The sequence below is a fragment of the Mercenaria mercenaria genome, chromosome 4 (assembly GCF_021730395.1).
Source record: "Mercenaria mercenaria strain notata chromosome 4, MADL_Memer_1, whole genome shotgun sequence".
Lineage (NCBI taxonomy): Eukaryota > Metazoa > Mollusca > Bivalvia > Venerida > Veneridae > Mercenaria > Mercenaria mercenaria.
Window position 1 is genome coordinate 51,218,356 of NC_069364.1, and position 25,759 is coordinate 51,244,114.

The following is a 25,759-nucleotide window of genomic DNA, read 5'->3' on the forward strand; positions in this document are numbered from 1 at the left end:
GAAATTGTTGACGCACGACTGACGACGCACGACTGACATCAAGCGGTCACAACAGCTCACCTTGTCACTTCGTGACAGGTGAGCTAAAAAGACTAGCAAAAAGGATGGGTACGTTTATCAGGGGATTAGGGTATTACATGAATAGCCTAACAATGTAAATCGCAGTTTACGGTAGTACAGATATATGTTGTATGAATAAAAAAAAAAGTTCTTTTTTTGGAAATATGGGGTGCATTTATTAGGGGGGAGGGGGAATTTATTTTGGAGTATGTGAATATCCTACCTCACCTAATAGCCATTCAGTACTTATGTTTAGACTAGGTCTCTTAAAAACCGTTACAGGAGTTATCAGTATAGCAAAATATAGTAGTTCGTAATATTTCAAAGCAGTAACTCTTAAACCAGGAATGTTACATGCATGTTCTTACACTATGTGCAACTTCATCTCATGGTCATTATATAACTTTCTGGTAAGTTTTGGCCAAATTCTTTGAAAACTGGAAGGCGAGTTATTCGGACAAAGATCATACAGTATTTGGAAATACACTATTCTGTAAAATTTCAAAGGACCAAAACTTCTACACCAGGCAGAGTGCACCCATGTCCTCATGATATGTGCAACTTCACTTTATAATAATATATTCCTGTTCATTTGGGCCAGATTCCTTGAAAATTGTAGGAGTTACCCCTGACAAACATTTTAGCAGGGATGGAGAGGCAGATGGAAGGATAAGGCAGCAACTAGATCATACCCCACAAAGGAAATATTTGGGAAGTGTAAAAATGTTATTCATTTTTTTAAAAAGGAAAGGAATGTCTTCTACAAACATGCGCAAAACCTTAAAGACAATACATACAATGTTAATTTCATAAAATTGCAACCTTGGGTGAGCCTAGACTTTCTCAACACACTTAATGGGCATAGTTCATTCATCAGATTGAAAATAAACATTTTTGTTTCATTTTTTTTAAAACTTTTTAATCTCATGTAATAGCATATACTTGCAAAATGCATGTAACAAATCAATATTCATATAAAAACGTGGAAGTGAATAAATACAATACACATGAAAGTGTTTTCATAGACATTGCAGGGAGACAGGAACATACTTATATGGGTGATAAAAAAAACAACAACATTTCTTACTGAATATATTTTAACAAGTGAGTGTTCTGTCTTGATTTTGATAAAGACATTACATAAATCTGGACGTGTACCTTTAAAAATTACAAAGGAACTACATTTTCTTCTCCACTTAAAGTTATCTAATTCGAACATTTCACATTACGTCGAAGTTTATCTTTAATTCTAACATGGCTGGATTTTATTTCCAGTTAAACAAAGAAGAAAACCAACAATCTCTATATATTCTGCGATAAACAACGGTTGACGCGCGGACCGGTAAGAGAGCATTATGGCGTCAATTATTACGTCATATTGCCACATGACGTTCCATAATTACTCCTTGCGTAAACGAAGTCCAGTATAATATCTATTAAAATATATCAATGAGCATGTCAGAATGAAAACAATCAAGGCCTTCTTGTTATTTATCGTCTAATTTACCACGGTTCATCGTTCAGATGCTTCAGTATTTAACCACTCCGGCTAACACCCTCGTGGTTCAATTCCTACACATCTGAACTCTGAACCGTGGTAAATCAGACGATAAACAACTTGAAGGCCTTGATTATTTGCTAAATAATACATGTAACATAATATGTTTTAAGTCCCCATCAAATGGACTGAAAAACTGTGTTTGTTGAGGTACATTTACAATTAAGTATAATCAGTCATATGTTAAAAAAGAACGTCGGACTCGAGCATTTTTGTGGTAGTACACATGTAGTATACTTTGTTTAGTTATACATGTAGCCTATAACATGTATTAGGTGTGTGCTACTTCAAAACTAACTTACTGTACTGTTTATACACAAAAATATGTAATGCTTACACAGATACCAGGAAGCAATTGTTCACATTTTTATTTACGAATTTGGGTATAATGTGTAAATAATTCAGGGAAAAGCATTAAAAGGAACTTCCATTAAGTTTACATTCTAACGTGGCTGCATTTGACTGACAGTTTAACAAGGAAGAAAGTCAAGTACTGTATATAAACAATGGTTGACATGTTGACCGGTAAGAAACATTATGACATCAATAAAGACATCAAATTGCTGCATGATGTCCGGTTTATTACTACCTGGATAAATGAAACCCAGCAAAATTCTTATCAAAATATTTAAATGACCATTGAAACAATCAAGGTCCTCTTGTGGTTTGTCGTCTAATTTACCATGGTTATTCCGTCAGATCAAAGAAATTTGACCACTCGGGCTAATGCCCTGGTGGTACAATTCTTGCGCATCTGAACCATGATAAACAGTCAGGCAACAAACCACTCGAAGGCCTTGTTTATTTGTTAAATCAAATAATATAAGTATTTATAGAATATAAACATCTACATTGTGGTTTCAAACTGTTTTAATCTGCAGCATTAGTTTCATGATAACATGTCTATGACTGTTTTTCCTCGACCCTTTCTTCTTCCGACTTTCTCATAAGCCTCTGGCAAGTCCTCGAACTTGAATACTTTGTCTATAACAGGTTGTATCTGTAAATGAAAACATATATATTCTTTATGGTTTAGCTAGTACAGAACAACATATGACCTCAAGATGACAACATATATCCTGGATCATTACTTCCGTATGTTACACAATGCCTTGTTTTTAAGATGTCCGAGCCAGGCATTAGTTTATCATAAAAATAGAATCATCATAATACCAGTGCACGTGTCCATCCGATAACCTTAAAATAAACTCTGGAAACTTCTTTTCTCAATCTTTATATAGACCTATCTATTTCAAATATATAAATACAAAGAAGTATAAAATATATAAATATAATTTATTTTTATAGCTCTTTGATAAATATAAATTAGAGCTAGCTCTAATAAAATCTAAAAACGTTTCAAAAATTAATTAACAATTTATCATACTGCCAATTTATTGCCATAGTAACCGCATTTTACACAAAGGAACAAAATAAAATCTCAGTATTGCCCTCTACCTATCTTGCAGGTTTATTAAACAAATCTCGCAAAATCCTTTTTGTCGTATTTCAACCATTTGTTGCTAGATACTTTATAATTTATATATATATTCATTATGTAGAGATCTAGTTCTATATCTGAACCAGCTTCTAACAGACTGATGTTATCTCAGGAAACTCCATTTGTGACTTACGGAAAGACAGACAGACGGACGAACAAACGGACACACATTAGATCTAGTTCTCCGTAGTGGGCTTATAAATAACGTTTTGAAGACGAATACATCGTTTAACACACGTTTGTTGATAAAAAACGATCTTTGCATTACCTCCCTTTTATTACCAAATAACTCAATTACCTTTTACTTTTATGATGTATTGTCATTAAAATTATCAGAGACTTTAAATTCTAAATATTTTTATTTAAAAAGGTTTAAAAAGTAGGAGTTGAATCTAAGATATCAATTTCTCAAACTTTTTCTTTTGTGATAGGGATATTCGTATATAAGACATTTTCAAGAGTGTAATTGTTATGCCTTAAACTAATGAGTAAGGAAAATAATGGGCCTGTAGAAGTACAGGCCTCAGAGTAGTATCTCTGGAGAATTTCTGAAAAGGCACAGGTTGCCCCCGAGTGACCCACCTACATTCGTGGGATGCTTGTGGCGAAGCGATCTTGCCTGACCTCATAAAAAATATAACAAGGAAAGTAGGTAATTACAATGCTGCACACAATACATTTGCCAGCGTTTTTTTTCATTTAAATAAATTTATCATTCTTTCCTCTATCAGATGCAAAAAAAAAAAAAAAAAAAATGAATTTAACAATTCAAATATACCTTCATTTGATGAAATAGCTGGATAAACAGTAAACATTTGACATTTTGACATGTTAAAATAAAACCTTTCTGAAAGGAATAGACAGGCAATAAATTTAGTCATGGTGTTTCTGGACCATCAGCTAAGCATCTGAATTATTGTAAATGTGGTCATCCAAGGCTACAAGGAGCATTAATGGGAGTTATATTGCTTTGTTTAAACTGAAATTATATATAAAAGAGTTTTACTTATTTTGGTATATTAACAGATTCTTAAAGCATAAAATCTAATTAAAATAGTACCATGGTATGGCTTAATATTTCCCCTTCATTTTCATATGCTACATAGCATGCTTTTTCTTTTTAGAAGAGTGGAAAGAAACCATGTTAAAGCAAGGCACTCCTTCTGTCTGTTGTGTGTCCTTAAGAAAGAAGAACATAAGTTATTTGTAAACAGCTTACTTGTCCAGCATCTACCATCAAGGTGATTTTCCTCAAAGCATTAGCATTTGGCATGAAAAATGCCCATCTAAAGTTTACACCACCTTTAGAGAAACTCTGAAAACAAAACATGAAGGAATGAAATAATTTAGCTGCTTGCTACTAATAACTCATGTTAAACACTTCAGTTATAGGTTTTACAAGTTTATTTTGAACTTTTACAATAAAACTATATCAGCCATGCCATGAGAAAACCAACATAGTGCATTTGCAATGGCGCAGTCTGGTCAGGATCCATGCTGTTCGCTAACAGTTTCTCTAATTGCAATAGGCTTTGAAAGTGAACAGCATGGATCGACACCAAACTGCATGGATGCGCAGGTTGGTCTGGATCCATGCTGGTCGCAAATGCACTATGTTGGTTTTCTCATGGCGTGGCTCAATTATGAAAACAGTAATGTTCTGAATACAGGATCAAAACCCACATATAAGCATATCAATACAAGTATGAAATCACAACCTCTCTTATTCAAAAAACTTCTTTGCTACTTTTGATTTTCAGTCCCATTTAGTAACATGTATCTTACAATTTACACTTAAACAAACCTTTATGGCCATGAAGTTTAAATCCGCGACAGACTGTGCCAGACCTCCTATCAGACCAAGCTTATCCATTGCAGGCAGCACTGGCATAACAAGACTCACATATTTAGCACCAGTCCAGGACCTCAGGACATCCAGGGTAAAACTAGGAGTTTCCCCTCCCAGAGGGTCTAACACAACATCAACCCTGTAAAAAAGTAAATTGAAAAAGTATTTATGATGAAGGCATAAAGTAACATATACCAGTCTAAGATGATAAAACTGAGGAAGGCAACCAGTCTAAACACATCAGCAACTGATTGGTTGTTTTCTGAACACAGTCTCTGGGAATTATCAAATGGTAGAAATACTCTCTGAGGCGGCCATTACTTAAAGCCTAGAATATGCACTTTTTCCTTTTGTATAAAATAGATTCCTCGTTCAAGATTTCATCTCATCAAAATTTAGGAAGAAGATAACACGTGTATTTATGAAATTAAAGATAAATAAGTTGATGATTGATAATTCTTTGTCTGCATCCAAAAAAATTTGAGAATGGCAACATGCTTCAGCACTTCTGTGGTTATGTAAGACTTGCAACAAGTTTTGTATGTCCTTATTAGCAATACAATACTTTTCTTAAGGATTATCTTTGTATAACATTATCTATGTACATGTGTCACTTAATAATACATACTACCTATAGGACAATCAATAGAGACCTACTTGTCAAGATTTGCGAGTGCATCTGCTACATTATGCGTTGTGTAATCAATAACATCGTCAGCCCCACAGTGTTTGACTAGAGGCATAGCGTCTGTTGAACACGTTGTTATAACATGTGCTCCCCACGATTTCATTAACTGTAGGAAGAGAAGATTTCACTGTATCATAGTTACTATTAAAGGGGCATAACTCACAATATCAAAAGTTTTAAAACAGCTAACAAAGTCAATAAGAATACAAACAAGTTGATGTCGAAGTCATACAGCAATGCATACAACAAGAGGACCATGATGGTCCTGAATCGCTCACATGTCCCCACATGACCAGTTTTGAACTGAGTATGATGTTGTTTTTTCTACTATTTGACATAGTGTCCTAGTTTTTGAGCCCATGTGACTCTGTTTTGAACCTGAACTAGATATCATCAAGATAAAAATTCTGACCAATTTTCATGAAGATCCATTCAAAAGTATGGCCTCTAGAGAGGTCACAATGTTTTTCTTTTTTTAGACCTACTGACCTAGTTTTTGATCGCAGTTGACCCAGTTTCGAACTTGACCTAGACATCATCAAGATGAACATTCAGACCAACTTTCATACAGATCCCATGAAAAGTATGGCCTTTAGAGAGGTCACAAGGTTTTCTATTACTTAACCTACTGACCTAGTTATTGACAGCACGTGACCCAGTTTCAAACTTGACCTAGATATCATCAATGTGAACATTCTGGCCAATTTTCATGAAGATCCATTCGAAAGTATGGCCTCTAGAGAGGTCACAAGGTTTTTCTATTTTTAGACATACTGGCCTAGTTTTTAACCACAGTTGACCCAGTTCGAACTTGACCTAGATATCACCAAGATGAACATTCAGACCAACTTTCATACAGATCCCATGAAAAATACGACCTCTAGAGAGGTCACAAGGGTTTTTTATTATTTGACCTACTGACCTAGTTTTTGATGGAACGTGACCCTCTTTTGAACTTGATTTAGATATCATCAAGGTGAACATTCTGACCAATTTTCATGAAGATCCGTTCAAAAGTATGGCCTCTAGAGAGGTCACAAGGTTTTTCTATTTTTAGACCTACTGACCTAGTTTTTGACCGCACGTGACCCAGTTTCAAAACTGACCTAGATATCATCAAGATGAATACTCAGACCAATTTTCATACAGATCCCATGAAAAATATGGCCTCTAGAGAGGTCACAAGGTTTTTCTATTATTTGACCTACTGACCTAGTTTTTGACCGCACGTGTCCCAGTTTCAAACTTGCCTTAGATATCATCAAGATGAACATTCAGACCATCTTTCATACAGATCCCATGAAAATATGGCCTCTAGAGAGGTCACAAGGTTTTTCTATTTTTAGACCTACTGACCTAGTTTTTGACCGCACGTGACCTAGTTTCAAAACATACATGTACCTAAATATCATCAAGATGAACATTCAGACCAACTTTCATACAGATCCCATGAAAAATATGGCCTCTAGAGAGGTCACAAGGTTTTTCTATTATTTGACCTACTGACCTAGTTTTTGACCGCACGTGACCCAGTTTCAAACTTGATCTAGATATCATCAAGACAAACATTCAGACCAACTTTCATACAGATCCCATGAAAAATATGGCCTCTAGAGAGGTCACAAGGTTTTTTTATTATTTGACCTACTGACCTAGTTTTTGAAGGCACGTGACCCAGTTTCGAACTTGACCTAGATATCATCAAGGAGAACATTCTGACCAATTTTCATGAAGATCTTGTGAAAAATATGGCCTCTAGAGAGGTCACAAGGTTTTTCTATTTTTAGACCTACTGACTTAGTTTTTGACCGCATGTGACCCAGTTTCGAACTTGCCCTAGATATCATCAAGGTGAACATTCTGACCAATTTTCATAAAGACCCCATGAAAAATGTGACCTCTAGAGTGGTCACAAGCAAAAGTTTACGGGTGGACTAACGGACGGAAGATGGACGCTGTGCGATCACAAAAGCTGACCTTGTCACTTTGTGACAGGTGAGCTAATAAAAAGGTTAGTAAATGGCTATATGCTTTTTGGTCATAATGGCACACCTAGTTTAACAAAAGCCTTCAAACCATTATTGCCTCAAGCATGTCATTATGACACTTGAACAGGATATCAACCTCTTAGAATACAAAACTAGTGCAACATCTAATATTCACCTTATTTAAGTAAAAATGCCAATTTATGCTACATTTTTGAAGAGACAAATCTAAGTATTTTTCTAACCTGTATTGCAAATGTCCCTATTCCGCCAGCTCCACCATGGACTAAAACCCTGCAAAAAGGGCAATATGATAATTTGAATGTAGGACAAAATCCAAAATCCCCCCCTGTGAAATTATCAAGGTGGAAAAAATCCCCCTTGTGAAAATATCAAGTTGGACAAAATCCCCCCTGTGATAACTTTTTTTATTCATCTTTTTATTTCAGAATGGAAACATAATAAACATACAGTGAAAAGAAAATATATAAATAATGACTACAGGTAAAGACCAAGTATGTTTAAATTTATCAAATTGTTAACATCCAATAGAAAAACTGAGCATTTTTGTGACAAGATTATGCAACACTTCAATAACACTTAATTATTTTTTCTTCCAATTGAACTTGGATAACCTTTTTGTTCAAGCCAATTTGAAGCTTTTAATATGTTATTTAACACTGTAAAATGTTGAACATACTTAAGATGATAGAATGTTTCAAGTTTAAAAATACGTTTGTTTGTATTTATATTTGTCCAACTTGTTATTTTCACTAGGGGGATTTTGTCCACCTTGATATTTTGGGATTTTATCCAGGTAGATCAGAAATGGGGGGGGGGGGGGGGGTTTTTTTAGTCAGAAATAGCAGGGGGGATTTTGTCCTGGGGGATTTTGTCCGTTTCCCTGATAACTTATATAATAATAATTATTTGTTCTCCTTTTAACAGTAGAAGGAAGACAAATTACTTTCTGATGAACCAGTTTGTGTAAAAATTACAGCACACCTTAAAATATAAACGTACATCCAAATGTATGTTCAATTGTTTGAAAATTAAAAAGCTCCAGTAATTGTGCCCAAAACAATTAAGTGTTAAGAGGTCTAAGAAGTGTTAATTTTTGTCATAGGCCCATTAAACCCAAAAATCACATTCATTTTTTGTGTGTTAAAGTTTCTTAAAGAATTGATTTTTTGTACTGAAAAGCAGTGAAATGCCTGAAACACTTTATCCCTTACCCTGCTAAATTTATATAATGAACTTGTCCATCTTTCAATATGGGCAGTACCATTAACTGTTAAAAGGGGTGCTTAACAAAAATATTCTGACTGAATGGCAAACAGTGCAGATCATGATCAGACTGCACAGATGTGCAGGCTCATCATGATCTACACTAGTTGCAAAGGCAGAATTGTGTCAAGCATGATAAGGGTTAAGAATGAAGAAAAATATCAACACTTGCCAAAAGTCTATGGTTTTCTCTTGCAAATTTTAAAGCTAATGTACCTGTTTTGCTCGTCCCATTATTTCTAATAATCTATGTACATATGTCTTATTTCCCACTGTTAATGAAGTATTTTACTTCCTACTGTCATTGTTTAAGTATTCTTTTTCCCACTGTTAATGTATTTACATTTTATTTGACCAACATGTAAATACAGACATTCAAAATTATCATTGAACTATGAAGATGTATAATTATTTAAACACCGCCCACAGGTGCCATCTCTCGTCTGCAAATTCTGGACTGTATGTAAGAAATGAGTTAGAGTTCAGAATTTCTAAGTATAAAATGGGCCATAATTCTGAAAAAATGCAGGTTGAGTTATGATTCTTGATCTACATAGTCACCTAAAGATGATAAACATTAGTGTGCAAAGTTTCAAAGCTGTAGGTTTTGTAGTGTTTGAGAAAAGGTGGACCTAAACAAAAATCTTAACCAAGAAACTCAAATTTTCTAAGTGCATAAAGGGCCATAATTCTGATAAAATGCACAGTGGAGTTATGATTCTTGGCCTACACAGCCTTGTGATGATACGTGTGCAAAGTTTCAAAGCTGTAGTTCTAACAGTTTTTTTTAGAAAAGGTGGACCTGAACCAAAATTTTAACCAAGAAACTCAAATTTTCTAAGTTAAAAAAGGGCCATAATTTTGACAAATTGCACATCAGAGTTATCGTTCTTGGCCTACACAGTCATCTAATGATGATAAACAAGTGTGCAATGTTTCAAAAAAATAAAACATACTATTTCTAACCTTTTTCCTGGTGTGTTCTTCTCTGTCATCTCACCAACGAAACAAAGTGCTGCCCAGGCTGTCAAAGCAACATAGGGTATAGACGCTGCCTCTGTATGTGATAGTGAGGTAGGCTTGTGGCAGATCTGGAAATCACAGGAAAAAAAAGAATTAACAATGTTATCCAGTATATACAGCTAAAACACATATTTAACCCTCATCATACTGCAGATGATTGATTCTGCCTTTGCGAGCAGTGTAGATCATGATCAGCCTGCATATTCATGCAGTCTGATCATGATCTGCACTGTTCACTATTCAGTCAGTATTTTTTTGTTAAGCACCCCTTTCAACAGTTAATGGTACTGTCCAAATTGGAAGATGGACAAATTCATTATAAAAATCTAGCAGGGTAAGGGTTAAAGGGCATAAAATCCATCAATATTTTTTAACTAAAATGACTTCTTCATGAAGGTGTTTTTGTGGATTTCCAAGTTTACAATATAACTAGTAAGATACATGTAAATTACAATTGTTTTCCTTTTTGCTGCAACTTAATTTGATTTCAAAAATCAACACAATCACAAAATTCAAGAACATTAAGTTTGCCCTTGATGAAGAGTAACAATTTTACAGTGAATAACAATGGCAAGAGTGTAACTTATCAAACTTCTGATGAAACTTTACTCTTCCAAACACATCTCTATAACAAAATTTAGCCAATCAGTTATCAATATATTCCAATGTAATAAAATCTTCCTCTAAAATAATGTTTCTAACATCATCAGCCAACTTCCTAGAAATACTACCTCTTTCTCTCCAGCCACACAGTACTGAGCATGAGTTCCAGGTCGTTCTGCAGCCAATGCTCCCCACACCTGAATAAAGCAAAAGAAAAAGTCTCAACTGGTTCACAGTTGTGATAATCTTATTTCAAATATGTATCATAAACATTCTCACATACAAATCTCCTGTGCATCCCTGGTAGTTTGTCTATCTGGTATGTCTAAGCTCTGGCACAAGAAAATGACAATGAAATGGGAAATAAAGATAGATTTACTCATTCTGAAACAAGACAGATTTAGGGCAAGACTGTCCAACTTCGCTTCAGTTAAAGTCAGAACTGAGAATAAGTTTGAAATGGAATTTAGTTACCCTAAGTTTGTTTTATACAAATACTTTGACTGAGCAATCTCTTTCTTTTTTTTTCCATAGTATAACATTCTTATGTTTTCTTAGCATAACATTTATTCTTTTTCATAGCGTGATATTTTTCCATTCTTTTTCAGTTGTCAGAAAATATTATCCTTCAGTCTTTCAGACCTTGGGCAAATAATTACAGGTTATTAGCTTTGTATTGTGAAATATGCATGAGTTCTGCAGCGTGACTAAGAGCGCAATATTTTTCCGCTAAAGAATGAGTGCATATTTCCCGATATAAAGCTAATAACCTTTTTATTATATACATATTTACACCTATAAATGTAATGTAAATATCATGAATTTGTTAAAAAGCATGAATAAGATTGACAATAATGAGCTAAATAAAAGAATTAATGCAACAACACACATGAAATTACGTCATGCACCAGGTATGAAATTCAGACGTCAGTGTATGGAAAAATATTGACATTCCTGGTTCCATTGTAACTTAACCATGTTAACGGGGAATAGAAATGAGTATGTAATAATTTTGAATATTGACCAGCACGCTATCATTTAAGTGTATGCTGCAATTGCTGTTCTCACCTCATCTCCAGGTTTAAACCTTGACACCCCGTGGCCAGTTTGTTTGACAACACCAGAAAAGTCCCGTCCCAGTGTAAGTGGGAATTCAGTTCCACCAGAGGTTGTTCCAAACCATTTTCTCATCTGATTTATCATTGTTCTACCGTAACCATCTGCAAAAACAAATCAAATATCATTGTTCCACCACAGACATCAATTATCGTTATTCTTCCATAGCCATCTGCAAAAACAAATCAACCATAACCATCTGCACTACAAATCAAACATTGCCATCAGAAATTCCAAATCAATATCATCACTCTACCATTGATATTTACAATTACAAATAAAATATAAATGCCCAACTATACATCAGCAAGGTATATGTATAGTGCACTTTTTCTCCATGGACTCATTTTGTAAAGTTCTATCAAAATCCCTTCAATAGTTATGTACCTTCGCTCCGGACAAAAGTGTTATGACAAAGTGAAACAGTGAGGCAATTCAGAAAGTAAACAAGGTAGAGTTATGGTTCTTGTTTAATGCACTTCTTCTCAATTGCATCTGTCAGTGCATGAAGTTTTAACAAAATCCCTTCAATACCTTTGCAGTTATGTTCTGGACAAAAGTACAAAAGGGAGATAATTCAAAAAGTAAGAAACACAGAGTTATGATTCTTGTACACTATACTTCCTTCCAAAGGCCTCTGTCGCTGTCACTGTTTAAAGTTTTATACAAAATCTCTATAACAGGTTTAGAGTTCTGCACAAAAGGATTCATGGACTCAAAGAGATCATATCCCCTTCACTTTTCTGCAAAAAGATAACATGAGGGTCATGCAGACCCTGTCTAGCTCACCTGAGTAAACCAGATCACCCTAATTTTCCAAGGAAGAAAATGTGATCTCTACATTTTCATTAGGATTTTCAATAATTTGACCCAGTGACCTAAGGTAGTTTTTGATCCCATATGACCTATGTTTCAAATTTAATACAGAATTTTATTAACAAACATTTTGATGAAGTATCATGAAAATATAAAGTTGAAAATGTGACCTCCAGAGTATTAACAAGATTTTTCTATGACCGAGTCTATTACCAAATGACCAAATATTGATCTTGTCCAGTAATTAATTGAGGGAAACATTTTAAGTTTCATGAAGATACGGCCAAAATTGTGACCTCTGTAGTGTTAATTACATTTGTTACATTTAAATTGCAGGCAATATAAAAATTTACCATGACTTCTTTGTGTTAATGTAAGCTCAAAATAGTGATTTACTGACAACAAGGTTATTTCATAATACCTCTCATTCTAACATCAATGGGATTGACACTGGCAGCATGGATCTCTATGAGGAGGTCTTTAGGATTCTTAATTTCTGGAATCTTTGCTGATGATGATAGTGTGAGCTCTTCATTTCCTGACAGACAGATATAACAGACAAATAAAAACATTAATTGCTAATCACAAAATCACAAATAGGATTTATTTACAAAAAAATACAACAATTAAAACTATTTCATAAAGGTGAAATTTCAAACAATTAAAAAAAACTGTCATTTTACTGAATTTAATGAATATATAATTTTGACCAACTTATACAGATAACGGTTCAAGTAACTTCCCTAATTTTCACATCTTTCATTCAGCTCCAGCTTTTGGCATCTTTAATGTCTGTGACAAACTGCATCAAAAATCAGATAATTATAAACCTTTACCCAGCTTACTAACCTGTAACTGCCATAATATTATATGTTTCTGCTGCATTTTTTTTTTAAATATTTCGTTTTTATCAAGATTACTTCTCATGCTTGTTTAAAAAACTAAAAAATGAAGTAAAAAGATCTTAACAAAAATATTTTGAGAAAAACAACATAAGTCTTACAGACATCAGACATTTGATCTTATGCCGGCATGTATTTAAATTTGTACCTCCATACTGATAAATCTGCCATGCTTTCATTCTTGGTTTTACTTTCCTTTTTACACCAGACGATGTGCTAGTGCTACTGTGCCGATCCAGATTGATGAATTTGCTAGTAGTTACATTGGTTTGTGGCATTAATACCCGCAATACCGAGCATCGGAGGCAGCTAGAGGAGGCTTTTACCACAGTCAGCTTCATTGTGTACAAGAATCTGACCTGAAAAGTCACACTGAGAGCTTTACTATAGTATTCCAAAATTTTTGTATACTATTGTAGGATTGAATGCATGAAAAAGAAAATTGTGTAAGAAAAATAATGGCCAAAACATAAAAGCAAACGTTTAAGATTTTTTTAACTTTTAAATACTATTAAGCTAAATCAAAAGAAATTCTATTACTTTTTTGAAATGTTACGGCACTGTGTTGTATGTCTGTTTACCGGTCTCAAGTCCTTAATAAATAATGAAATACTAACTAGTGCATCAGATGATTCAGTTACCTAGCTGCACTTATAATGAATTATGTTTTAAGTTATTGAATAACTTGATTTTCAGAAAGACTAGCTGTACATATGAATCAGGAGGCTTAATCTTCCTTAACTTTGTGAACATATAGAAGTGATTTAAAATCAATTCCTTATAGAAAAATTTTGCTATATTTGAATAAGTTTTACAGGGAAAGATTGTGAATTTTTACAACCACTCACTAACAGTTAGAAAAACCCTTCGTGTTTGTATTAATTATTACTGTATCTAAATGAAAAGAAAGATGATTCTTGACTAGTAATTTAAGTTGGTTTTACGGGCACATGTGAGATTAATCAAGTATAACAAAAGAACATTTAATGCCTTCTTAATCAATATAATAAACAGGAGGTGAAACAGCTAGGCAATGTAGGGGTGTAAAAATTTACCAGGAGGTGAAAAGTCTATGGCAGAGGGCAGAAACTTCTGGGAGTATCTCGGGTGAAAAATCTTGATACATTCTTTTCAGATTAGTTTAATTTCGTAATAACGGTCATAATAAAGCATTTCGATAATAGATAGTATATTTTTCATTTAAAGGGCCAATTCATTTCACTTTTGCAGCGTATGCTGTTTGGCCGTGTGCAACCACTAGGCGTTGGTTTGGCTTCCCGGCACTACCCGGGTCTATCCGGCGTACGCCGATATGCGCCGGTCTTGCAAGGCAAAACGGCAAATCATATATTTTCGCGATATAAAATCGGGTAAATTTAACATTTGGAAATTTGGGTTAGTACCAGTAAATGTACAAACATACTGCAAGAACTTTTTGCTAACTTATTTGGAACAGGCCGCAAGAGAAAATCATAATAAATTGGAAAATTTTTTTTTTTTGTATTTGCAGCTCACGTGTCTGGCGTATACGCCGAAACGTTCGTTTATTAATAAACTGGCGAGAATTTTTTTCTTGCCGTTCAAGTGTCCGGCATGCCCCGGGTTGAGTGAAACAAACTGGCCCTATATCTCTTTGCAAGGCATACAGACACTAAATAGAAAAATGGCGCGAAAAAAAATGGTAGTTGCATAATGGCAGATACAAATAGTCCTCAGATTTTTTGCTCTGTATAGAGCTATTTTCCTTATTCTTTTTTCATTTTTTTGCTAAAATCACATGCCGGATCTATGCTTGACATGTAGGTAGCATTTTCATAATGAAATAACAGCATGACAAAATTTTTCATGAAAACTTTGAGTTTTAACTTTTAGTTAGCACTGACAATTTTTCTTCAAGAAAATGTAAGTTACAGACATTTAAAATGGGTCCTGATGTGTGCTGTGGTCATTGGAAATAGGTCAGTTTTATATAGAATAAAGAACAACAAATATTTAGTGTGTTATAACCTGCAAGCAATACATACGTCATAGATAGAAAACAAAATTATTTAGCAGAGTCGAATAGTTATGAGGACGAACATCCACTAAACTGACTGTTTGGTGTCTACATCTGGGATGCGCACACACATTATGTGAAGAAAATACAATCACAATAGTGGCTGTAACATACTTCTCTACTAAGAAAGGATTATCGCAGTGTTTTAATAGCCATAAAATTACATAACAAACATTGTTTACAACCTTCAACTTGACCTATAACCCCAGTGACCTCTTCCAAACCGGCGGTGTAGACATACATTTTCTCTCCTTCAATTTGACCTGTAAACAATACGTGTTAAACTTCAATTGTTTAAAAAAACCAATATGTCTTGACATTGATTCGCAGTATCGTGTAATATTTATGTAAAGTAATATGGAGTAAATAGGAGTTAACATAGTGTTATATGAAATTGTACAGTTTTTAATACTTACCAGTGAGATATTTTATTTTTGCAATGGGTCAGCATGTAACACTGAGACACATATGTCAGACATTCATGATATTTATGGCTTGGGTTACAAAGGTATGTATGTCTTTTTTTCTTAAAGACTCTTAGACTCTCTGTACGGTAAAATAAGTAAAATTTATGTAAGGCCATATTCCCTGTAAAATATGCAGGTGTGCGTTTCAGGTATTTATCTGTTAAATTGTTAATCATTATTTTGACATAATTATGTGTCATCGTAGGAATCAATTGTATTCCCTACCTATATAATGAATACTGATAGCCTAAATATAGAATATATATCACTTAATTAATGTCTCACTTCTTTTTTGTAGTAAAGGTATTTTATAACACGTCCAATCATATTTCTTCCTCAACCTTTATAAACGGTATTTTAAACCACTATAAACATGCCAATGTTTTATCAACCTTAGTAACTTAATTAGTTAACAACGTCCTCACATTACTTTAAGTATAAAACATTTTATTAAGTCGGTTATTAGAAGAATTCCTCCTGTATATTTTTACTATCTGTGAAATCTTTCACATTTGTGCATATCATATACATTTTCAGGAGATATTACAGAATTTCTCATTGGCCTGATAACCTTATTTGTTGCAAATTGTAACCATGCAGCCTACGAAATACAATAGGTCCTGCATTGAGAAGATATATATGAACATTATAGTTTGAGAACGCACTTAATTTAAACGTTTCATGTCTGTTTCAGGGGCTTTACCTTGAAGTTTCTGGTCCAGCTATGATAGATCTGAAGCTAATATACAACACCAATTACGAGTCAATTACAAGGTCTGTTGCTGGCCGAGGGGCCGGTGGTTTCCTGGGGGCTCTGATCGGGGCTCTCATTGTGGATAAGTTTGAGAGGCAGTTGGATCTGTGTATTGCTATAGGCACCACCATTGCTGGGATTTGTATAGCCCTGATCCCACATGTACCCACGACAGGTCACGTGTGGATGCTGTATTTCATGATAGGCTGCGTTAGTAATGCTGTAAATATGGGTAAGTAAAGCTTATTACCCACTATCTCAGCTAGATTATTATCATTAAGTCAACGAGGAGCATGATTCCCGCGCAGCTCATGATTCAAAGATATTCACGAGAGTTTTTTTCGAGAATATGGCTTTCAGTAAAGCCGATTTGCTGGAATAAACAAACAGTTACCTCCAGTTGGACGCTATATAGTCTGAAGTAAATGCATTGTGGTTAATGTTCTTTGATCGAACCAACCCTCAGCCGTTCCTCTTTAATGTTAAGAAATGACGCTGATGTGTTGACATGTATAGGCTGAGGGCATACATGTAGGACCTCGTGAAGGTTTGAACATGTTCGTGCAAGAGCTAAGATCACCGTACTTCTTTAAAGGTATTTATTCCTAAGTCTGCATCAAATGGTCATTTGACAAGTATAAAGATATTTCACAAGTACGAAGAACGAAAGAAAACATATAATGTTCCTCTCCCATACTTCTTTTGAAAATGAACACCGGGAACTTTATAATTTGAAACAGTAAGCGATGTGTGTAAAGAACCACATATTTTCCTCTCACCTAGGAAATGAATATTTGAGGTGCATGTTACGACACCATTCTGGAGGTTTTTGTTTGCCTCTGTAAAATATAGTTTTCAATTACACATGTATATATGAACTTCTGATCAATATTTCAATGCTTTCTATATGATTTATATTGTGCAACATGTGTTCAGTTTAAATCATGATATCCTTTTTACATAGTATTACACAAGCTGTGACAAGAAATATTCAAATGTGAAACTTATTTTTTTTGCTGTAAATGGTATAATTGTGTCCTGTTCAAATTTTTCGCACATGAACTAAACTCTAAAATGAATGCGACATTTATGTGCTATTATTTGCCAAAACACTTTGTATGACATCGCATGTTATTTATATATGTGTTTACACTTTTCAACGCCAAAACAGCATCCCTCTGGTTACTTACAACTTCACTTCTCGCATCCGTCGGGTTACCCATGACCTCACGCCACTTTTACAGATGTAAATGCAATTCAATGCCTAAACGCAACCATCAGGTTACCTATAATCTCACACCAACTTCATAGATACCTTTTATAAACGCATCATTTACACTTTCTAGTACCTAAACGTATCCATCAGGTTACCTATGACCTCACATCTCTTTACACTTTCCAATACTTCAACGCATCCGTCAGGTTATTTATGACATCACGTCACTTTACAGATGTGTTTACGTACACTTTTCATTTCCTAAACACATTCTGGAATTACCTTTGACCACACGCCATAAATTTGTTGAACTATGCTTGCACTTTTCGATGCCTAAACACTTCCCGGGTTACCTATGATCTCACGCCACTCTTACAGCTGTGTTTGCGCTTTTCAATGCTTAAACACTTCCCCGGGTTGCCTATGATCTCACACCACTTTTACAGCTGTGTTCGTGCTTTTCAATTCCTAAACACTTCCCCAGGTTGCCTATGATCTCACGGTACACATACAGTTGTGTTTGCGCTCATAAATGCCAAAATACTTCCACGTGTTACATATGGTCTCACGCCACTTTTACAGCTGTAGTTACGCTTTTCAGTGCGTAAACACATCCCCGGGCTTCTTTGGTGTCACGCCACTTTTACAGCTATGTTTGTGCTATGCAATGCATAAACATGTCCTTGGGTTACCTATGGTCTCACGACATTTTTACAGCTGAAGTTATGCTTTTCAGTGCCTAAATACATCACCGGGTCACCTATGATCTCACGTTACTTTTACAGCTGTAGTTACGTTTGTTAGTGCCTAAACACATCCACGGATTACCTATGATCTCACGTCACTTTTACAGCTGTAGTTACGCTTTTCAGTGCCAAAATACATCCCTGGGTTACCTATGATCTCATGGCACGTTTACAGCTGTAGTTACACTTTTCAGTGCCTAAACACATCCCCGGGTTACCTATGGTCTCATGCCACTTTTACAGCTGTAGTTACGCTTTTCAGTGCCTAAACACACACCGGACTACATCTGATCTCACGACACTTTTACAACCGTAGTTTATGCTTTTCAATGCCTAAAGACATTCCCGAGGTGCCTATGAGCTCATGCCACGTTTACAGCTGTTATTACACTTTTCAGTGCCTAAACACATCCCCGGATTACCCTTTTCAGTGCATGAACACATCCCCGGGTTACCTATGGTGTCATGCCACGTTTACATCTGTTGTTACGCTTTTCAGTGCCTAAACACATCCCCGGGTTACCTATGGTGTCTTGCCACTTTCACAGCTGTAGTTACGCTTTTCAGTGCCTAAACACATCCCCGGGTTACCTATGGTGTCATGCCACTTTCACAGCTGTAGTTACGCTTTTCAGTGCCTAAACACATCCCCGGGCTATCTATGGTGTCATGCCACTTTTACAGCTGTAGTTACGCTTTTCAGTGCCTAAACACATCCCCGGGTTACCTATGGTGTCATGCCACTTTTGCAGCTGTAGTTATGCTTGTCAGTGCCTAAATACATTCCCGGATTACCTGTGATCTTCCGCCACTCTTACATCTGTGTTTGCGCTTTTCAATGCCTAAACACTTCTCTAGGTTGCCTATGATCTCACGCCACTCTTACAGCTGTATTTGCGCTTTTCAATTCCAAAACACTTCCCTAGGTTGCCTATGATCTCACGCCACTCTTACAGTTGTGTGTGCGCTTTTAATGCCAAAATACTTCCCCGGGTTACCTATGGTCTCACGCTATTTTTACAGCTGTAGTAACGCTTTTCAGTGCCTAAACACACACCGGATTACCTATGATCTCACGACACTTTTGTAGCTGTAGTTACGCTTTTCAATGCCTAAACACACACCCGGGTTACCTTATATCTCATGTCAATTTTACAGCTGTAGTTACGCTTTTCAGGGCCTAAACACATTCCCGGGTTACCTATGGTCTCACGCTATTTTTACAGCTGTAGTAACGCTTTTCAGTGCCTAAACACACATCGGATTACCTATGATCTCACGACACTTTTGAAGCTGTAGTTACGCTTTTCAATGCCTAAACACATTCCCGGGTTACCTATGATCTCATGCCACTGTTACAGCTGTAGTTACGCTTTTCAATGCCTAACACATTCCCGGGGTACCTATAATCTCATGCCACTGTTACAGTTGTAGTTACGCTTTTCAAGACATTCCTGGGGTACCTCTTTTACAACGGTAGTCACGCTTTTCAATGCATAAGCGCAGCATTGTGATTAACTAAGAAGTAACAAGACCTAATACCAATTATACAGATGGTTTTCGCCGTTCAAAAATTAATAATGTTGTTTCTGTTTGCAGGTGGAACACGTATTGCTCTTGAAATATGGAAAGAAAGAAGCTCCATCGTTCTGCAGTTGTTACATATGGGGTTTGGAGTTGGTGCTCTCACGGATCCCCTTATCTGTTCTCCGTTCCTTGCAGTCATTGAAAACGTACAAAAAGATGACATGAACCCGAATCCTCATTATCACGTGATCAAAGAGTCACGTGCTCATTTAGCGTTCCTCATAATAGGGATATTTACGTGTTGTGTTGCAATTCCATTCTTCTTGTTTCAGTTGACAGCTAAAAGGTCTACCGTTGTTAAAGAAACCGTACCATCGACTTCCGCGAAAGCTAAATCATTTAAAGAGATCTTTAATCCAGCTACATATGCTAATGGAAATTTTTATTATGGACTATGCGCTCTCATTTTATTATTTTTTATATTTTTTCAATGTTGTAGGTGGCGAAAAACTTTTTGCAACATTTGTAAGAACTATTTCCGTAGACGTTTTCCATCTTGAAAAGTCAGAGGCATCGTATCTGAATACTCTTTTCTGGTTGAGTCTTACGACAGGACGCCTAATTGGAGCATTCGTTGCACGGTTTGTGCACGTGCGCACACTTATTCTTACTCAGACAGTCCTTCATTTAGCATCTGTGATAACTTTGAACAAATATGCGTTAACTGGTCCCAAAGTATTTTGGATTTTAACAATACTCGAAGGACTACTTGTTTCACCGTTATACCCGCTAGGTGTCGCCTACGGAAACACAATAATAAATCTAACTGGTGTTTGCCTAATGGTTATAGTATTTGCGGGAAGTTTTGGTGATTTGACTTACCTCTGGACCGCAGGAAAGATGTATGATACGTACGGAGCGTCATCTATTCTTTATGGAGCATGTATAGCAGCATGGATCGTGGTTGTCTGTGTGGTGATGTTCAGGATTGCAACAAGAATATCAGCTGGAACGTCGGGTAGAATTTTGAATGTGTAACAAAATCAAAGATGTCATATCGTGTCATATCATTGCGAAGAGGGAACCATTGTTAGCCAAAATAATTTATTGTTCAAAGCCTGTGATTTTTTTATGTTTAAGGTAACTAGGTCAGTTGGGTTAAATTTATTAACTTTTAATATATTATATATATATATGATATAATTAATGGTGAAGTTACTCAATTGTCAGTCAAAGGAATGCATAGAAGGTATATATATGGTTTTGTTTCAGTGTATGATCTAATTGTTCTGTATTTTAGATGCACTAGTAGACATCATACATTTTAGTAATGCAATGATAGCATTTCACAATTTTTAGGGATTTATTGATATACTGACATACTTTACCGTGTAAGGACTTTAAAATGGGATCTACATCATTATATGTATATACATAACATTTTCCAAAGACGTAATATTTAAATTTTTCTCAGTGAAAGATATCAGACACATTTATCATTGTTAGAAAATATCTTATTACAAAATTTGGTTAAAACCATTGAAAACATGAAACAGAAAAACATGTTCAAATATCTTTCAGTCGTGAACACCAGATTATTTCCTTTTTTTCATGCATCATATCTGACTGACATATTCCTCTTTTCTTAGTGTCGTAGAGTTTATAATATAAGCCGCGCCATGTGAAAACAAACATAGTGGCTTTGCGACCAGCATGGATCCAGACCATCCGCGCAGTCTGGTCAGGATCCATGCTGTTCGCTTTCAAAGTCTATTGCAATTAGAGAAACTGTTAGCGAACAGCATGGATCGTGACCAGACTGGTCTTAAAGCTACTATGTTGGTTTTCTCATGGCGCGGCTCATATGAAACTATTTTAGAAGTGGGGCGACGTTATAAAAAGTCAAAATGAGTTGGTATTTGACTTTTAATGTCTATATATTACAAGTATGTGCACATATGCATTTTCCTGAAACACGACACATCACATTCTCTTGGCTACCTCTTAGTTACGGCGACACGTTTATGACTTATATTGTTCTTACTGGTATGAATTCAAAACCCGTTTTTATATTATATCATTTGATACATTTCCCATGTCTCACAGGTTTTAAATGGATTCTCAGGTACTTTTTAAAGAAATGTATCCATGATTTTTTATTCTTAATTACTCATTTAGTTACAGGAAACATACATTTGCTGTTTTATTGAATTTGATCTTATGTCTCGAAAACATGTGATAAATTGCCTGATCAATGACTTGAGTTATCTTACTTTTTCAATGTTAACAGTGATTTGCATTTGAAAAGAAAAGTGAAATATGACATTTTTGTAGCAGTTGTCAAGCGTTTTCCTAAACTGGCATGCGTAGGTCAGCTTAACACGGTAATGAAAATTGCATGCTTACGAATAATTGGTCTAATTTAGGCCTAACTAAGCATATTAATGAAATATAGGAAACATTGAATCTACAATAAAAGGATTTACTTTTATATCTAAGTATCCCTTTAAAGGCAGTTTTCCAACTTTATATCGAGTTGCTTTCCTGCTGTTGCATGTCTTCCATGACTTAAGTACAAAACGTATCAAGTCAATATTAGGTGTACATGAGTCGTTGGGCGCTGTGCTCCTTTGACTGTACTTCAAGGAAAGGTAAAAAGACCCTGAGTGACTGTGATACGTGTAAAGGAATTGTAGAACTGAAATTCTGAAGAGTGCCAAGCTACTGTTGCAGATCCACTGCTGAGATGGTTTTATTATCATTGATATTTTTATTTAAGGTATTTTGCTTTAAATTTAGGGATTTTTCGTATAAATATCCTGTGTCATTTTCTAGTCTTAGACTATGTGCAGCATAATGCTTTTTTTCTAAAGGGTCTTTAGAAATTGTTAATGTTCTAATGTTGGTTGACAGGGTATTTTTGTATTTTGAATAGAAAGGCAATAGAGCAGTTTATTTTACAAATATATTTTCAGACTTCTGTTCCTTTTTTTGAAACAAAAACGTTTTTGAATACATGCAGTTGGAAGAGAATATGAATATCATTCATTTGATGTTGGAGATATTGTTGTTCAGGCAAATTTCTAACAGATATATTCCCATTTTCTATTTATGATATAATACTAATATGTGATGCCATTACCATATGAAATTGTATATTCAAACATTCTGCTTTTGAAGTTGAGCTATGATAGAAAGTCAAAATTTAAATAGGTTAACTATTGAAACTTGAATTTTAATGCTTGCTGAACATAAATGTGTGTACATATTAATTTTTATTTCACCAGAACATCACAGAAATTCACTGTCCTGATCACCATATGTGGAATGCACCATGAAAAAACCAACATAGTGCATTTGCGACCAACATGGATCCAGACCAGCCTGCGCATCGGCGCAGTCTGGTCAGGATCCATACTGTTCGCTCTCAAGGCCTATTACAATTAGAGAAACCGCTAGCGAACAGCATGGATCCTGACCGGACTGCGCGCATGCGAAGACTGGTCTGGATCCATGCTGGTCGCAGATGCACTATGTTGGTTTTTTCATGGTGCGGCTATTATGGTGAATGCCTTACATTGTTCTTGCAGGGATGAATTTAATAAATCAGTTTTATATGTCACTCACTGGATAAAGCCCACATACCGGTAGTCATCATCCAATATGCTACCTGCTTAACAACAGACAACTTTTCAACATTTTTTGTGATGTTTTCATGTTACTGTCTGCCTTTCTTTCGCTCCACTTGGAGAAAAGGTTATAAAACTCTTAAATGACAATGCTATGAAATTGTGGCCAACTTTAGTTTTAGATAATTTATAGCAATTCACCTCTGAGATATTTTTTATTGATATCTTTATTTATGGGATTTTGCTTTAAGTTTAGGGATTTTTCTTATGAATATCCGTTTATACTCTTACATTTTAGGCTGACTAGATGAAGTATAATGGGTCTTTAGAAGTTGTGAATATTTTAATTTTGGTTCACTGTGGTATTGATGTTTTTTAAATAAACATGTATGCAAGTAGCATTTCAGTTTACAGAAATATTTTCAGACTCGACACTATTTATTATATTATTATGAAATACATGCAAATTTAAAGGGAATATCATTGTTTGATGTTGAACATGTAATTGTTCATGTAAAGCTCTTACATTTTTGTAACTATCATAGCACATGAAATGCATTCAGTTATTCAGGTGGTATAGTGGTACAATACCATAAAAAAATCAAAATTTAACTATGTTATGTGTTTAGACCTGACATGAATATGTTTACATTGAATAACACATTTGAGCCGCGCCATAAGAAAAACAACATAGTGGCTTTGCAACCAGAATGGATCCAGACCAGCCTGCACATCCGCGCAGTCTGGTCAGGATCCATGCTGTTCGCTTTCAAAGTCTATTGCAAGTAGAGAAACTGTTAGCGAACAGCATGGATCCTGACCAGACTGTGCAGATGCGCAGGCTAGTCTGGATCCATGCAGGTCGCAAAGCCACTATGTTGATTTTCTCATGGCGCGGCTCATTAGTTATTTTATTTGAAATTTTATGAACGTTACTATATATTGTAATTTTTGGTGTTTAGGCCATGTACAATGTACAAGACTGAATAAAAATATTCTGTCCTGTTCTGTTCGTATTCATTCCCAACGAATCAAACAGATTTATTCGCTTGGCCGCCGCCTCGGTAGCCTAGTGGTAGAGCGTCCGCTTCGAGTGCGGGAGGTCATGGGTTCGATCCCTGGCCGCGTCATACGAAAGACGTAAAAAATGGTACTAGTAGCTACCTCGCTTGGCGCTCAGCATTAAGAGGATAGTACTAGGACTGATCAGCCCGGAGTCAGTATAATGTGACTGTGTGGAGTACCATGTCATGTGTCTACGGCGTGATATTTCAGAGAGGCAGCCCTATAAAGTTGGGCATTGTGCTCACTGCTACAAGTAGACACCGCCGTTCATGTGACTGAAAAATTGTTGAGAAAGACGTTAAACCCGAACACACGCACGCACGCACGCGCGCGCGCACACACACACACACACACACACACACACACACGCACACACCCATTTTAATTTAAAGCGGACGTTTAATACTTTGAATGAATTTAATGCCTTGTTTGATAATTTCCGCATAATTATACGCCGAAATTTACCTTTTATTAACCAAAGCACAACTTTCGTACCTTTTGTTATGTTTTCTTGTTATTACTAACATCCTTATGGTATTTTGCTTTAGGCTTAGGGATTTCGCTCTTATAAAATGTCTGTGATACACTGGTGAATGTTTTAGAGGGACTATACCCGATATGCAATATATAGCTTTAAAATTAGCAGATGTATAAACAGATTCTGTTCTGTTTAAACGTCCAATATCCATATTTTTTTGGCGGATGGGGTTAGGGGTGTTAAATGCCTATTAGACTTTGAAATAATAAAATATATGTCAGAACATTATGTACTCAAAATAAATTCTGCTACTGTTCCCATCCAACTGAAATGAAAATTGGTAAACATCTATGGCCGGAAGTGAAACTTCAGTGAATATGTTTTCCTCTAGAGTTATGGCCTTTTTAGACTTGAAATAATACGTCTGCATCAT

General features: G+C 35.5%; 2 protein-coding genes and 1 non-coding gene across 5 annotated transcripts; 2 read left to right on the top strand and 1 right to left on the bottom strand.

The window, feature by feature from the left end:
* Window positions 1-1,139: 1,139 nt before the first annotated feature.
* Window positions 1,140-15,707, bottom strand: LOC123551677 (reticulon-4-interacting protein 1 homolog, mitochondrial-like). 3 transcript variants are annotated; one of them, XM_045340765.2, is made up of 11 exons: window positions 15,630-15,707; window positions 13,537-13,747; window positions 12,908-13,024; window positions 11,623-11,774; window positions 10,683-10,751; window positions 9,895-10,019; window positions 7,887-7,935; window positions 5,626-5,762; window positions 4,924-5,107; window positions 4,339-4,434; window positions 1,140-2,618 (listed from the first exon to the last, which is right to left on the bottom strand). In XM_045340765.2, the coding sequence occupies exons 2-11, from the start codon at window positions 13,727-13,729 to the stop codon at window positions 2,508-2,510; spliced, it is 1,233 nt and encodes a 410-aa protein (XP_045196700.2). In that variant the 5' UTR covers window positions 13,730-13,747; window positions 15,630-15,707; the 3' UTR covers window positions 1,140-2,507. The 3 variants fall into 3 exon arrangements, with proteins under 3 accessions (XP_045196700.2, XP_045196702.2, XP_045196703.2); XM_045340767.2 differs by having other exon boundaries at window positions 15,559-15,655; XM_045340768.2 differs by lacking the exon at window positions 15,630-15,707 and adding an exon at window positions 15,413-15,531.
* On the top strand, window positions 3,591-3,741 carry LOC123553625 (U12 minor spliceosomal RNA). Its single transcript, XR_006686812.2, has one exon. It is a non-coding gene; the product is annotated as a U12 minor spliceosomal RNA (small nuclear RNA).
* Window positions 15,708-15,712: 5 nt separating the features above from the next.
* On the top strand, window positions 15,713-25,043 carry LOC123551676 (major facilitator superfamily domain-containing protein 4A-like). The gene is made up of 3 exons (XM_045340764.2): window positions 15,713-15,952; window positions 16,606-16,897; window positions 20,227-25,043. Exons 1-3 carry the CDS (start codon window positions 15,884-15,886, stop codon window positions 20,712-20,714), a joined length of 849 nt encoding a protein of 282 aa, XP_045196699.2. The 5' UTR covers window positions 15,713-15,883; the 3' UTR covers window positions 20,715-25,043.
* Window positions 25,044-25,759: the final 716 nt, after the last annotated feature.